Source organism: Martes martes (genome assembly GCF_963455335.1).
Source record: "Martes martes genome assembly, chromosome: 3".
In the NCBI taxonomy this organism is placed as follows: Eukaryota; Metazoa; Chordata; class Mammalia; order Carnivora; family Mustelidae; genus Martes; species Martes martes.
The window spans coordinates 144,641,087-144,657,491 of NC_137890.1; the positions used below are offsets into that span (position 1 = coordinate 144,641,087).

The 16,405-nt window shown below is 36.3% G+C and overlaps 1 protein-coding gene across 3 annotated transcripts in view; it reads right to left on the reverse strand.

Moving 5' to 3' along the window:
• Window positions 1–16,405, reverse strand: part of GALNT13 (polypeptide N-acetylgalactosaminyltransferase 13) — a gene marked incomplete at both ends in the record, with an annotated part of 450,620 nt that overhangs the window by 150,233 nt on the left and 283,982 nt on the right. For all 3 annotated transcript variants that reach the window (XM_080799582.1, XM_080799581.1, XM_080799580.1), the window contains one exon: window positions 3,237–3,417. In XM_080799582.1, coding sequence (XP_080655708.1) covers window positions 3,237–3,417 — 181 coding nt within the window. The remainder of the gene's footprint in view (window positions 1–3,236; window positions 3,418–16,405) is intronic.

The window sequence follows — 16,405 nt, forward strand, 5'->3', positions numbered from 1 at the left end:
AAAGGCTCCAATCTGCTGCAATTCTTGTGAGATCCCCGGGTACAGACCAGAATCCATGGAGAATTCAGCAGAAAAGATGAAATATAAGCGGCTTCCTTTTCAAAAGCATTCATTCATTTAGTCACTCACTGATTCTTCTAATTATTTAACACATATTTTTTTTCAAGGACTGCAAAGTGACAGGAAAGTTGCTAAGCACTGTAACTGCAAGTCTCTGGATACAGAGACACGTAATAAACATAAAACAATGTGTTATGTGGTAATAATGGATTGGCCATGGTATCACAACAGCAGGGAATACATTTTTGAGAGAGAAAGAACACCCACTTTTTCCAGGACAGAGATGAAGCAGAGACCAAACAATAAAATAGGTAAGTGGTATTGTATAGGCCATATTGAGAGGAAGCAAAGTTGTCAGAATTCAAGTCATGAAGGCTCAGTACTTAAAGACTGCATTTTGATCAGCTGCATACAAGGAGAATAAGATTCTGTGATAGGAGCCCCGGTGTGAAAAATGGGAGTTTCCTCACAGAAGATGCCCAACATCTTGGCCAAATTAACAGATACATGGAGGTCCTTCTAGAAAGAATCACAGCAATTTCCTTAGCTAGATTGTTAAGGAAGGTCTGGAGAATTAAACAGAACACAATAGAAACTCTTTAGAATTTTTCATAAATAAACGTGTGTGTTTGTGTGTGTCTATGTATATTATAGCAAAGGATGTAAGTCTAAGTGTAGATGTCCATGCATGGACCCGCTACCCATCCCTGCACACCAACTACTCTCTTTACAAACTTCCTGTTACTCAAGACAGTGAAAAATAGAATCCCGACAATTCTAGATGATAGCAAAGAAATCCATGATTTTTATTATAAGAGTGTCAGAAACCATCAGTAATGACTTAAATAGTTATTCACTCAAAAAAGGCTCAACACCATACCAGTGACAGATTCCTGATTTCCCAATACAACCCATTTTATCTGTTTTTGGATGATCTGAAAGCTGCCCAGGGCTAGAATTATTCTTGAAGTCCAGCTCTGGTTTCCAGCTTACTTCCTTTCCTTTTCCACTGAGAAGCAATTTATGGTTTCGTGTTTTTGGTGTTTCCAGTTTGCCTGTACTATAGCAGGCAGGTCCCACGTCCATCAATGCTGACAGTTTCTGAGACACTGTAATGTTCCTTAGGAAGTTCTCAGATATTTTCAGCATATTCCCCAAATGTCCTTTTTCTGCATTCCAAAATACCTTTCCAGATATAAACGAGCCCATCCCGTAAGAACAGTAAGCTTCTAAATGTTATTTATTGTAACACAAAAACTACACTTTCCAGAATATACAAACAGTCCCTATTGAACAACATAAATTCAATAGTTCCAGATAGCAAGCGTTCCTTCTTACCCTTTAAACTCTAAAGCCTGTCATTTCATTACAGTTTGAGAAATGGTTCTACCATTTATCTGCCTTTTTCATTCAATGGGAAATTATACAAAAGACTAACACATCACTTTTTACAAATAATATTCATCATGAATGGCTAATAATACACATGGTGGCAATTATTCTCAATTACTTATATTCCCGGATATAAGTTGTATATAATCACACATAACACATTTCTTTCTTCCATTACTCCTTTCTTCATATTTGAGCTTATGTGTTTCTACAAGTAATGATTTGAATTCAGAAAGTATTATCAAAAGAAAATGAAAAGGTTACATAAATGTCACTGCCTTGCTACGAATTTTACATGTTCTTGCTGAACTCAACTCTGTGAATATCTGGACTGGCATTCTACTATAAAGAAAAAAAGAATCTATGCATGAAATAATGTTTCTGACAATAGCTTCTTGACAAAGAAGAAGCTTGAAAACGTGTGAAAAAAATCCTTTGCCTAATGACACGTTTATACATGCATTGCCCTCATTTTTCTTTTCTATAGTAATACTGAATCTTAATAAGAAAGTTCATACTACTTATTGCTTCTTTATCTATAAAAGAAGAGTTTTCACAGCCTCATATATACTTTCAGAAATCAGAGCATGTCAATCAGAACCCAAACTGGTTTTTCCAAACCATGCGATATATTTTAATATAAAAACGAGGAGGTGAGCATGAATTTTTGTTGCTGTTCTTGGGGTTACATAATAATGTCACTGATGCCCACATGGTTAAACATAAACTATCAAAACAGAACTTGAAAAATTATTTCATCAGTACAGTTGAATTCCCATTGTATTAATTTATCCTTTGGTCTCTTTGTCTAAACTTTGAGATGTTGAAGACCCTTGTGTCTTCTCCTTGTTTGTAGCTTCTCACAATGTCATATCTTATTTCCTTAAAAAACAATGTAATGTCTCAGGAGTTGTTTTTTTAATAAGTAATTTGTTGAAAAAATTCTAGAAAAAGATCATTCATAATCATAGCACTTGGGTATGGAATTTTCTCACACATTATTTTTTTCTTTTTTAACTCTTAAGATTTAAAAAAATTTTCTATTAAAATTTATTTTCCTTTTAAATTCTTTTAAAATAAATTTTTAAAAATAAGTAGTATGCTTTATTTTTAAAAATTTAGAAAAGTGTAAGGAAAATAATGAAATCACAGTCCCACTACCCAGTGATAGTCTTCATTCACTTCTATTTCCATATCTACTCTCTGTAACTAAAGTAGGGTAATATTTTATTATTCTATATCATGCTTTTCCACATATCAATTAATGAGTAATTTACTATGTCTTTTAATATTCTTTAAAAATATACACTTTAATATCTCCATAATTTACCAGCCTATATCTTCAGGAAATCATCAGGCAGTAGAAAATATCTCTGTTTAAACATTAACAAAATTTCTTACCAACTCAACTAGCTTTATTTGTGAAACAAGGAAATACAGGCTTACTTCTCCTTAAAAAAACTGTTTTTCTTAAACTGAGCTAATATACATTAACTAAATTTGGATCTCACTATGTACTGCTTACTCCACTTTTCTAGCATAATTCTTGTGCCAAGAAAGAAACTAAGAAAAAAAGAGTATTTAGGCATTTGAGATAAGTGTAGTCTTCCTCAATCTAGATGAAAAATGACTTCATAGTATAACTTTCTCAAACATGATTTTCTGTAGTATTATGGTGATAAACAACTTCTTCTTTAAGCTAGTAGAAGAGCAGCAATAATGAAACATATATTCAGCATGTTTAAAATTTTATCTTCCCCTGCAGAGGAAGAAATCATGTTTACCTGGGGATATGATATAGAAGAAGTCTTTAAATTCATCCATCCAAACTTCTGCCAGTCTCCTGTTGTTCTTGTTGATGACATGACCAGTGCCACCAGGGAAAGTGTAGGGAGTTGCCTTCCGAAAAACGTGGCCAACATGGGAGCAAGTCACAATCTCCAGAGAGCCTCCACATTGCCAGATCTGAGAAAAGGAGCAATTGATCTATCACAATCATTGCAAATAACGCAGAAATATTGTCTGACAAGTCTAACTAAGGCCAAATCTTAGATTTTATAGGTTCAAGCAAACGTTGGATGGACACAAAATTTAGAACAGGTATACTCAGCTTGGCAAAAGATTCAACTTAGAATAGCTTTATCTATGTAAATATTGCAGCACTGCATTTGTGGAAGTAAGATGCATTTATTTTTTCATGTGTCTTTAGCAGACTACCAAATTTTCAGTTTCTAGTAGTTAACCTAATCACTATTCAATAGATATTTAGTATCTAAAATCTGCTATGAATTAATGAAATTGTACATATTAGATGCCATGGTAAATAACTAAATTTGATTTGGAGAAAACCAATTGTACTCTATTCATCTGCAATTTTAAATGACGATTAATTCTCAGCTTTCCTACACTCACTGTGTCTTACATCTTTGGATATGTCATTCTTACTAAAATGTGCTAGGACTATACATCTGCTCAACATGTACGCATCTTCAAAATGTGTCTTCAAGTCACTTCTTCTAGAAAGCTACGTGGAGAGGTTTAGTATTTTGTGACTTTTGTACTTTAAACATCCTTTCTTTTTTTTTTTTTAAGATTTATTTATTTATTAGAGAGAGATTGAACACACATGAGTGGGGGCAGGGATAGAGGGAGAGAATCCTCAAGCAGACTCCCCACTATTCAGAGCCCAGCTTGGGGCTGGATCCATTAATCCTGGATCCGTGACCTGAACTGAAACCAAGAATCTGGCACTCAACCAGGCGATCCTTTATATCCTTTCATGAAGAACTGATTACACTGTCTTGTAAGCAATTGTTTACTTCACTATCTCTCCTTTAAAACTACAAACTCTTAGAAAACATATGTCATATCCTTCCTGGTATCCTGGATTTACTGTGGAGTTCAGGCTAGTTATTAGGCATCCCAAACACATTTATTTCTATAAAATTACATGGTTTAGCCACAGGTTCTACTAACAGCCTGTGTGTATATGCATGTATATATGTAGATATATACACATATAACACCCACTCATATATGTTTATTACATACATGTAACACATTGTGTATGTACTACAGGTTGTTTATCCCCATAAACAAGAGCCATAGTTATTGCTATATGTAACTGGAAAGATTGGATTTTATATTGTAACTAACATTGTTTTTATTTTAAGGAGAGTTGCTCATTTTGTAAGATAAAGTTTCCTTCAGCAGACCTCTCAAGCAACTTTCATCTTAGAAGAGGGTTGTCTTTGGGCTTGAGTAGCAGTAAGAGACATTAATTTTTATCAGAAGATGGAAAATGTTAAATAACAAGTTATATTCATCAACACTGGCTTGTGCATTACATGTGCAATCTATTCTTTTTCATTTTCTAATGGTTTAAAGAGCATAATGTGAATAGTAAAGAAGTTTCAACCTAACACTAAAATGTAAGTATAAAATATAAATGAAATACAAAATAATGGAATTCACTATTACCCTCAAAAGACAGGATAGAACATTCTTAAATGATCAGAGTATTTAATTGATTGGTAACTCTTTCATCTTTGTAGCATTAAATCTATAAACCTTCTTGGAATTATGCAATCCTTACATCCTTCCACCCCATTAAAATGGAGGAAGTTGACCCTTCTTCTATCAAAGGTAAATCTATACTTGTAAGTCAGTCTAGACCATAGCTTAAGAACTTCACTCATCTGGTTCTTTGATTTTATCCAGAAACATCAATGATTTTGCTCATTACTAGATTATGTTTTACCTTCACATAATATCTCCTAAAATCTCCTATCTTCTAAATAGATTTTTAAAATAGAAAACGAGTAAAAAGATTATAAACACAACAAAAAGTTCTTCCCTTGGCCCATATTCTCCGGGTTCAAAGTATCTCATTTCTCTGATTCCCTTCACTGTAAATTAACATAAAATTTTACAGACATATATTGTTTCTCTTCCTCATTATGAAATGCTCTTTATTTTTGTAGCTCGCCCAAAATTGCCATGGTGAAAAACACAAATTTTTCCCTTAATGAATATCTAGTAGACTCCTTTCTTGAATTATCTTGCTTTTCCTCCCAGCACCTCACTGTTTATGTTTTTCACCCTAAATTTATATTTAAATGTTAGCCTCTACCTTCCTTTATTCATTCACCAGGTGGTTTTATTCATCCTATTATTTTGCATGTGATCTGAATACTCACAACCTCAACAGTGACACCTCAGCCCAGACCTCTCCTCTGGGATCCATACTTGTGGATCCGAACATCTACTTGGTATCTCCTCCTGCCATGTCTCAGATACACCTAAATAAACATGTCGGCAGTGGAACTGCTGATTCATCGTGGCCCTGTCAGCCAGCCAGGTCTTACTTCCTTTTAGTCCTTTTAATCATTAATAAACGGTGCCCCACTAACTCTGGTGGTCAATCCAAAAAAAAACCAAAAAAAACAAAAAAAAACACCAAACCAAAAACCAAAAACCAACCAAAAAAAGAAAGAAAGAGAAGCCTTTCCCCCTTGCTGCATCCTAGAAGTCATTATTGACTTCATTTTTTTTTATCACTTATATTTAATCTGTTAACAAATCTTGGGTTTGCTAGCTGTAAAATTAATTCTCTGTATATCCATCTCTCTCTGCCTCTCCACCACCATCCTTGTCCTAATCACCAACATCTCCTGTGGGTCAATTGCAATACACTCTAAATTGTCTTGCTACGCTCACTGTTGCTCTCCTGTAATTTGTTTTGTGCTGAGAAAGCACGGTGGTCTTTTAAAAATTTAATCATTTCATTTTACTTCTGTGTTTAAATACTTCCATGGTTTCTTACTGATCTGTGGAATATAAACAAAATCCTTTAGCAGGGCCTCATAGACCCTACATGGTTCTCCCCCTCTGTCAGTAAGCTCTGGGGATATTGGCCCTCTGCCATTTCCTAGAATAACTCATCTACTCTTTCACACACCAAAGCCTCAACAAGTGCTTTTCCTATACCCGGAATACAATTCTGTCCGCCCTGCATCTGACTGCCTCTTTCCCATACTTCTCATCTCTGCCAAAACGTAGCTGCATCAGAGAGCTCTTCCCTCATTTCCATATTTAAAGTGTCCCACTCCAATTATTTTCTGCAGGAGCACCCTGTTTATTTCCTTCTCTAATTATCACAATTTGTAATTTAGCTATTCGTTTGGCTGCACGCTTTTTTCCCCCAACTAGAATGGAGACTCTAAAAGGGCAACAAAGCTATCTGGTCATTGTTCATGCCCCCCTTCCCTCCCACCCCCCAAGCCCAGGGCTTGTTTACACAGGAGATGTCACTGCATGTTGGTTGAATGAAAAAATGAATAACTCACAATTAGCTACCAAAATTAATACTAAAGAAAAACATCCCTGGCAGAATGATGAGATTTAAGCAGACATATTTTGAAGGGGTTTTAAACAGCATTTATGAAGGAAATATTTTTAGTACCAGACTAAGCACAGTAGTCTAGTAAAATGGAACGTCACTGTTATTTCACACGCTTTGGGAATTGACAAAGTTCTTTGGAAGCCACAGCACAACAGATAAACATTAGAAATGGATGATGGCTTATGACAAACAAGGTTTCTAAATGACACAATGTTAATTTTTAATGTTACTAAAGTAACCATTTAGTCAAATTCACATTATCTCTGTCTTAAAAACACAGTTTAGTAAATACTCAGGTATTTGTACCAGGCCACTCAGCAAAGTGCCCCAGATTCAGAAGAAAGAGCACATCATGTGTTTCACTGGAGAGGGAATTTCAGACATTCTTTTCGTTGCACTGTGTTGTTAGTGGTAGAGCTCCCTGTCCTCTTCTATGGATTAGGCATGATTGAACATCTTTCTTCCTTCACCCAACTCATATACAGGAACTACGCAAGAGAAGGAAAGACTGGCATTTCACTCCCTGTTCGATACTTGCAGAGCAGTACAATCAGCAGACTATCTTGGCGTTACCATCACAACACAGCAGAATGTAGAGAGTGAGACTGTGGAAAAACGTGATCCTAGTAGGGCAGGAAACACTTCCACCCTAGTGAATCCCTAAGGTGGGCTAGGGTATACTGGACAGCTTGTTGGTAGCCGAATTGGCATATCCAGTCATGTAGTACTCCTGGGAAGGAGTAGTCTTTGAAGACAACGGGATAAGACTTTAGCAGTTCCCAAACTGTAGATCATGGAATAGAGAAGAGGGAAAATGAGCTGTGAGACTAGCAATATGGCAGATCGGAAAGGAGATGTAACATTGAGAAAGGCAGCTGGAGACCATTCAGGCTAAGAGAGAGGCTAAGATTTAAACCCTCTGCAGAAGGCCCTTGGATAACAGAGGCAATGGAAGGTAAAGCTGAGAACTCTTCTGAGAAAACAATGAAACTGGGGATTGAAGACTCCCGGATGGAGGCTGCTAGTAGAAAGTAGAACCAAACTGAGCCAACAGCAGGCGGCCATCATAAAACATGAAATCAGATGAAACCTGACGTTTCTGTAGCCCTCCTATTTGACATACACTGGGGGAGTGGGAGCCCAGAAAACCCTGCCTTCCCTCTTCTAAGTCAGCATGGGCCTGGGGAGAGAAGAGAATTTGAGGCATGCACTGCTTATGAAACCAAAGCTTAAACTGGAACATTACTAGTATTTTTAAGAACCAAAAGTGGCTAGAAAGCTATTGAGTATATCCTAAATGACATCAGGACTGGAAAGGACTATTCCTCAGAGCATTATACAAGGATTGGAGAAAAAAAAATCATTTTAACTTTGTGCTTCTCTAAATTTAGACTGTACAATAAACCCTGTTGCATATAAACCAGTGACTGACAACTGTCTTCTGAGTTCACAATTTGCCTTTTTGCAAATATGGATTAGCACTGTGGTTGGGTAAATGAGGGCACTTTATTTCCACTCTGTCACTTATTGGCCCTTGCCTGGTTTGGAGGCATATGGGTTCTTTGTCCCAAATATGTACACAAAAAGAACGATTCCGATTTGAGAACATTCAAAAATTGAGTTCCAGTGGTCTCTCTTCTTTCCTGCCTAATAGGCAAAAGTAAGGGTAAATGCAAGCGCTGATGTTTGATTATCAGGTTAACTTTCAAGAAGATTTTGTGTGCACATATACAGGCATAATGCAGTAATGGCTGCCGACTTACGAGACAGAAGGCAAACTTGGCCCTGACTTTGATTCTCAAAGATGGTGGCAGTTCTGAAGTATATTTAGGAGCGGTAACATAGGTAGAGGTAACTGTTCCATGACTCAGTGACTCCTGGCCCATGCTCTGCTTGTGAGCCATACGTAGCCTACTGACTCCTGGAATAAATGAGTTCTTCTCCCATTGCCATCAGGGCTCACGGAATGTGTGAGTGAACGCTCATATTGCATCACCCAGGGAAAGCCTCTCCTCAAAATTTGCATGAAAATGAAGAGATCAAGGTAGGAATGCATAACATTCTGCGTTAATTAGGCTGGTATCTGGTCATAATAATACCCAGTTAGTTAATGTGAAAACAAAATATGTAATCGATCAAATGCTGACCAAATAGTTACTCTGTACTTAGGAGACACTTCGGTAATGTGAAGTAATTGAGACATGAAGAATTCCCAGAAAACTATATGGTTAAATATTACAGTGGGAAGAACTCAAACAGAGTGGAGACCCCAATTACTACATGATAATTTTCCTTAGTGTATCTTCAGTATCAATAAATATTTTAGAAAAATGGAAGGAAGCAAGCAAAAAAAAAAAAAAAAGAAGAAGAAGAATATGATACAGTCATTAAGAACCTGGGCTTACAAATAAGCAAGCAGTTTTTCTAGTTCTATCACTATCTGTGCAAAACTTATTTAAGTCTTCAAGGCCTCCATTTTCCCTCTGAAAAATAAGGATATAACAACTACTTCCTAAGACCCTAATAAGATAGCACATATCAAGCTTTGTGCCTGGACTCTTCATAGGGCAAGATGTAAAAGGTTATCTGTATATTACTTAACTTTTATTGTTGTTGAGGGAAACCAGCATCTGTAGTGAATCAGCTTATTGTTGCTTCTTAAAAAAGTGTTTTATTTAAACTTGGTAAGTTTTGCCTCTTATTGGAATTGCAATATTAACTTCCAGGGGTTTAGGTACACAGTTCAGAGTTTAAAAGAACAGCCAATTAGTTTCCAATTAGAACACTACATTTCATCCTCTGAAATTATTTTACAGTGTCTGAACAAACAGTATAAACTGAATAAAACATGATGTCTCATTCACAAGAGCATGTGATGTCCGAATTACTCTGCATCACAGAGCATATCTGACTGTTTTTTTTCCAGGCTTCTGACAGATTAATATTTGTCTATTGTATCTCTCTCAAGTAAATCTGACCATGTATGAAATGCAAACTGTCCTTTTATCCACAGAGGATTGAAGCTAGCCAGTTACTTGTTTTCTTTCCCAGATATTTTTATGAGAGTCTTTTGATGATGGAGAAGGTTATTAATCAAAATGTAAAATGCCCATTTCTCATTTGATTATCTACTTGATTTTCTTCCCCCAGCTAGAAGACAATTAACTAACATACATTATTCTTTTCATGTTTTTTGGCACCTACATCAGTGACATTTTAATTAAGGTTCATAAACTTCATAAGCTCCAGCCCTGCAATCTCAGTTCTAGTGCTACTGTTTCTAATTTTACAGCTGTTGTGCCAAATTCATGCAGCTGCTTGTTTTTATACTAATCTTTATCCCCCAGTGCCAGCCCACACACATACTATCTCTGGCACAAAGTCACTGTTTAATATGGCCTTAATGACAACAACAGCAATCTACCATTGAGGTCACGGAGCACCATGGTTATGGAGTATAGGTTGTATCCTAGCTCTGCCACTTCCTAGCAGGGTGAACTTGGTGACTTCATCTATCTGTGCTTCAGGTTTCAGGCAGTAACACGAGACCAGCAGAATCGACCTCAGAAGGTTCTTGTGAGGATTGAGGCTGATCAGTTCTCCTGGAGATACTTTGCCTTTATGTGAAAAATGGATCGAAATGGAGCAAATAGGATAGATTCATTAAAGAGGTTATCACAATAATCTAGGAAAGTGATGATAATGACCTGGCCCAGATTTATGGGAATGGAAACAGAGGAATGTAGTAGCTTGATATAATTTGGGGAATGAGAATTAAGAATTAACGTACGTGCTTTCCCTTATCTATGTTTTCCCTTTTAGGCCCAACATACCATTTTCTTCTGGTAAACAGTCCTCAAGTCTGCCAGCTTTCATGGATCTGTTTCTACTGCCTCATAGCAGTTGCTACTTAGCCACCTCTCCCCTTGCAGCTCTCAATTCTATATAGTCATCTTGTAAAATGTTCTTGTGTGTGTGTGTGTGTGTGTGTGCGCATGCATATATACACACACACACACATATGTATATTTATGTGCATGTGTATTTATGTATATATACTATTTACATATATTAATCTGATCTCCCCAGTCACATTATTATCTCTTTGAGAAGAGCATCACATGTTTCACTTTATGAATTGAATTTCATCATCACATGAAATTAAAATTTACTTTGTAAAATTGAATTTCATCATCCCATGTTTTACTTTACAAAACTGGCATAATTCTCATATGGTGAAAAAAATCGGAACTTAAATATACCATTTAACCAGGGTTTGCAAGGTTTAAAAAATGTATAGCTGCTACTGATGCTCAGTATTGACTGGCTTATTAATCTATTATTAATATTGATTCAGAGAAATCTGGAAAATTACACAGCATACAGAAAATGTGTCTACTACAAGATGGAATTAGAAACAAAAGTGATTTTTTTTTTCAGTTCTGGCAAAGGGAAAACTGAAACAAGAAAATGATGATTCAAATTTTACAATATTTCATTCTATTTATTGTTTGTTTGTAATAACCCCTCTCAGCACTTCAACTCTCCACTTTGTTTATACATATTCAAACAGACTGATGACAAATTCTTTAATTTTAATAACTGAAACAAAGTCTAAAAGAGATTTCATTGAGATCCTGAAGGCACTATGATCCCTAATGGGTTAGCACAAACACAAGAGGCCTAGAAATCATTATTTAAAAGGGGCGGGTACAAGGGGTTCAGTAGGCATTTTCTATTGATTCTTGACATGAAATTTGTCAGTTATTCCTCACAGTTGTTTTGATTAGGGTGATGTCTTCTTTAAATGGTTGGTTTGACTCTTGACTTCATTTTCACTTCACAATGTAATTGGGGAGATCCATGTGGTCTGGAAGGGGGCTCTAGAGCTGGGGTCATATCTGGTATCATAACATCTCAAGATAAAGAGTCTTGTAAATCAAGCTGCTGTGGCCTTTAAGTGTGTACCTGAGTTGCAAGAAATCACAGAGCTAACCTGCCCAAGGAATGTATCCAGTACTTGGTAATTTAATGCTTAAAACAAAAATTATTGTTTGGATAAAAAAGAAAAGGTACCAGATTTGAAATAGGAAAACTGTACTCTTGACTTGAAATAAAAACAAACTGATTGCAAAATTTGGAATAAGTCACTTAATCTTGAGAGTCCTCAGAAAACTCATATGTAAAAGAAAAAGAACTGAACTTGATAATGGCTAAATTTTCTTCCAGATTTCTAGGATTCAGACTGATCTCTTTATATGGAGCATATGACCACTTTTAGATATCAGATTTTCCTTTTTAAGGATTTTATTTACTTATCTGAAAGAGAGAGAGAAAAAAACGTGCATAGAGAGAGGGAGAGGAAGAAGCAGGCTCCCTACTGAGCAGGGAGCCTGATGCAGGGCTTGATCCCAGGACCCTGGGATCATGGCCTGAACTGAAGGTGGATGTTTAACTGACTGAGCCACCCAGGCGCCCCTCGATATCAGATTTTTAGATAGGATTAATACATCTCTCCAAAATTTGATCATTTTCCTACTTAGGCAAGCTGACTTGACTTTAGCTGTATTAGAAGTACATGCCATGTAGATGCTATTCTCTGAACATGAGCAAGTATGAAAGAGAGAACACTATAAAACTTATGAGGCAATCAATGTGGTTTCTTCCCCCTCAGATCTGGGAGTTACCTATTTTAGAAAGGTCGTAATTGTTATAAAAACAAGAGAAATCACAAAAGTACTGTTGTTCTCTCAGAGAATGAGAATTTTTCAGGAAATCACTATATAATAAAGTAATCTGAAGATTTTATTTTCATATTGGCATGAAATATAGACAATTCTGAGTCAAATTTATACTATCATATAGCCCATCAATTTGCTACTAAAATATCCAGTTATCAGATACTAAGTACTTTCATTCTTGGGCATCTTGAATCTGTGATCTCTTTTCAACTTGGAAATGAATTTCCCGAAACCCCTGAGTTTGAAACAAACCCTTTTATACCTACTAATTTTCTATGGGACCTAACATATTCATTCTAAAATAAATTTCTTTAAGGGATGTCTCCCAACCCAGCTTTATCTTTTCACTTTGCCAAAGACTTAGCAAATGACTCTTGGGAATTAGGGGTAGGAGGGAGGGCGACAAGAGTACAAGGAAGGCAGAGAAAAAGAAAATAAAGCAGAAGAATAGAAAGGTGTGCTTATACTGAGTGTGGTTTGAAGTGGGAACTGAGACAGTTTGCATATGAACCAGTGGGTATCAGAGGTATGGTGTGGTGGGAGTAGTGACAGACATGATCTAACTGTCCTTTCCACTGTCCTCAAATACAAACACCCATTCCCATCATTCCCAGCAGTTAAAGTACATAGTGGAGATTATATATATGTATATATATATATATATAAATGGCAACATTTTAAAATGTATATTCTACTATCTATTACTTTTTGCCTTTCAATGACTTTCTTTGCCTTGGAGTTTTCTGACCTTCAGAATTACCACACATTATAACTACTGTATTTCTTGGTATCAGGAGAATTGTTACTTGTCATTATTCCACATCTTATCAGGACTGCTGATATTGAAGAAATTCCCAATTCTCCTTTAGATTCTGACTGTGTTATGGCAAATCTTCCATCTTCTGCCTAATGACATGTATGAGTAGAGCAGGCAAGAAATGAAGAACATAAAGCAGCCTACCGGATATTGCAAATGTTACGTTATATAAGGTGGTTCTGCTTAAGAAAATTAGTGTCTAGCTTTTCATATTTACAAAAAATATTGCTTTTTATATTAGCATAGATTGGTGCAAGCAGATAATTCATACAAAAAAGAGCAAGAGAAATAATATGTGAGGCAGTCATACTTTTTCATTTTTCAATTATTAATAATTTTAAAGTGTGATAAATTCTAGAGGTTTTGGAAGTATTCTCAGTGCATTCTAGGGGAATGTTAACCAAGACAAAAGTAGAATTATTGGAATTGTGCTTTCCTCATTGTACAATTAATCCTATGAATAAATCTTGAATGTGAAAAAAAATTGTATGTAGGTGAGATTTTTGAGAACTGGATGGAAAGGGTCTGGGATTCATTACATGATATTTGGGTCAGATATTTTGCATTTTACATCCGTGTCCTCCCATGTCCGATGATCTGATTGCCTGTCAGATAACAGTAACATCTGCTGCTTCTAGCCACAGAGCAGCTCGTGACAGCTGTGTGATGCTGCCCTAGAATTCATGCCAGAACAGTCCTCTTTGAATATCAGCAGACCACCTGGGTACCCAGCTGCAGCGTGCAACAACATCTCCTGCTCTCTTGCAGATGCCAGAGATACTTAAAAAGAACTTGGATGGGGTGAGGGAAGAAAACTCGCTACCTCAGAAAGAGTTATCCTTCAGTTACTCAATCTCCCACCTAAAAACTGTCCATCTCACCTGACTCTGGCCATAGCATTTTAGTTTAAATGAAATTTCCTGTATAAATTGTAAAGTGGTCACATGCTTTTCAAATGTAAGGCCCTGGGATAAACCTGAGAGGAAGAAATAAGCTCTCCCCTCTCAAGCATTTTTCTTCAGGCCTTGGCTGGTGTCCATTCAGCAAATATATACTAGCCATTATATTGGTGTCAAGCACCATGCTGGGCTCTGGGGCACAGAGGAAGAATAAAAAAGCATGGCTCTTTGTCTTCAAGTAGCTCACAGCCCATCTAGTTGTGACTGTTAGTACAGGACATATTAAAGTCCAGTCATCAATTTGCATCTGACAGTTGAAGAGTAGTCTCTCATGCCTACAAGAAAAGAACTGTTTTAAGAGGTACTTATCCTAACAGTAATCCTTTCATGGACAGAATTTTCTTTTCCTAGTTTTTAGTCAGCAAGAGACATTTTGTTTCTTGTCAAGGACCTGAGACATTTTTATAGGAAGCTATAAGTTTTGCTTCAGATAAATACTTATCCTCGGGAGCCCATATAAAGCTCTAATGCTATCAGTGGAAAACTATGATTCCTTTCCAAAAGTCATCTTACAGGCATCTTTTTTTTTTTTTTTTGGCCATAAAAATGTTTAGTGAGATAAATGTGAAACATATAAAAATATCCATATTGATGTCACCTCCAGCACTGATTACAAATATCCATAAGACCCACTATGAAGGAAGATAATATTCTACTTTGACAGTTTTTGGTCTTTTAAAAATAAATTGGTAGTAGTCAATGTTGGCTATCTCATACTTTAAAAGAGGAGTGAAGACGTAACCACAAAAATCGCCACATTAGCTTGATACTTTGCTCACTTACTCGCAAACTAGGACAGTGCTGTTTGGCAAAGTTTATTTGACCAGATACAATGTTAAAGCACAATGAAGGTAACTTTCCAGTCTCTCTTTACTAGAATTGCAGGATGTCATTCTTGTGACATTTAAGGGTTTTTTTTTTTTTTTTAAGATTTATTTATTTATTTATTTGACAGACAGAGATCACAAGTAGGCAGAGAAGCAGTCAGAGAGAGAGAGAGAGCGAGAGGAGGAAGTAGGCTCCCTGCTGAGCAGAGAGCCCGATGTGGGGCTCGATCCCAGGACCCTGGGATCTTGACCTGAGCCGAAGGCAGAGGCTTTAACCCACTGAGCCACCCTGGTGCCCCAAGGGTTTTTTAATAGAGAACATCAATGCTCATTAAAATGCTTGCTAAAGAAGATGTGTTTATCCAAACCTGGCTCCTCTTAACAAACCTCCATATCAAGACCATTGTCTCTGTGGAGAATTTTTGCCTTTCTACTTTTTTTGAATTTAAGAACAGCTGACCTGACTTTCTATGCATTTCCACCTTGAAACATCTCATACTGCCTTAGTTTCTTTTTTAGGAAAATGAGGCCACTTTTCTCTTCAAAATTAAACCCTGCCCTTGGGTTGTTCAACTCAGAATAGAGGAGGACTAAACTAGGAGCAGAGGACATGGGGTTAATATTCAGCCCTGCCAATTTCTAGCCGCATGACTTAGTTTCTTTGAAACTCAAAATCATTATTTAGAGAATTAGACAGTAATGACAACTCACCCACATTATTCTGGTAAGGGCACAGGAAAACATGATGAACATAAAACTGGTACAAACCAGAAACTGTTGCACAGATGACCTTTAGTATCTATAATATTTTTTCAGCACCTGTAAGTATTTATCTCATCAATTGTGCCTTCCTCTTTCTTCTTCAATGTCACCTACTTTTTCTAATAATACTTCCTATCAACTTATATTTTATCTTACTCCCTATGACAAAATAAAAGAACAACAAATATAAAATAATCATTTTTTTGCCTCATTTTATTTTTTTTATTTTTTTTTAATTTTATAAAATAGTTTTATCATATTTACCCTTCAGGTTACTCTGTGTTTTATTTCCTACTTACTGGGAAACTTCTTAAAGTTTCTCTTTTCTCTACATATCTTCGCAATCCAATTTTCTTCACAACTTATATTCTAGTATCTTGATTCTATGATCTGCAACTGCTCATAAAGCTTTTGACGGGCTCTCATTATTCTTTCTCGCTTCT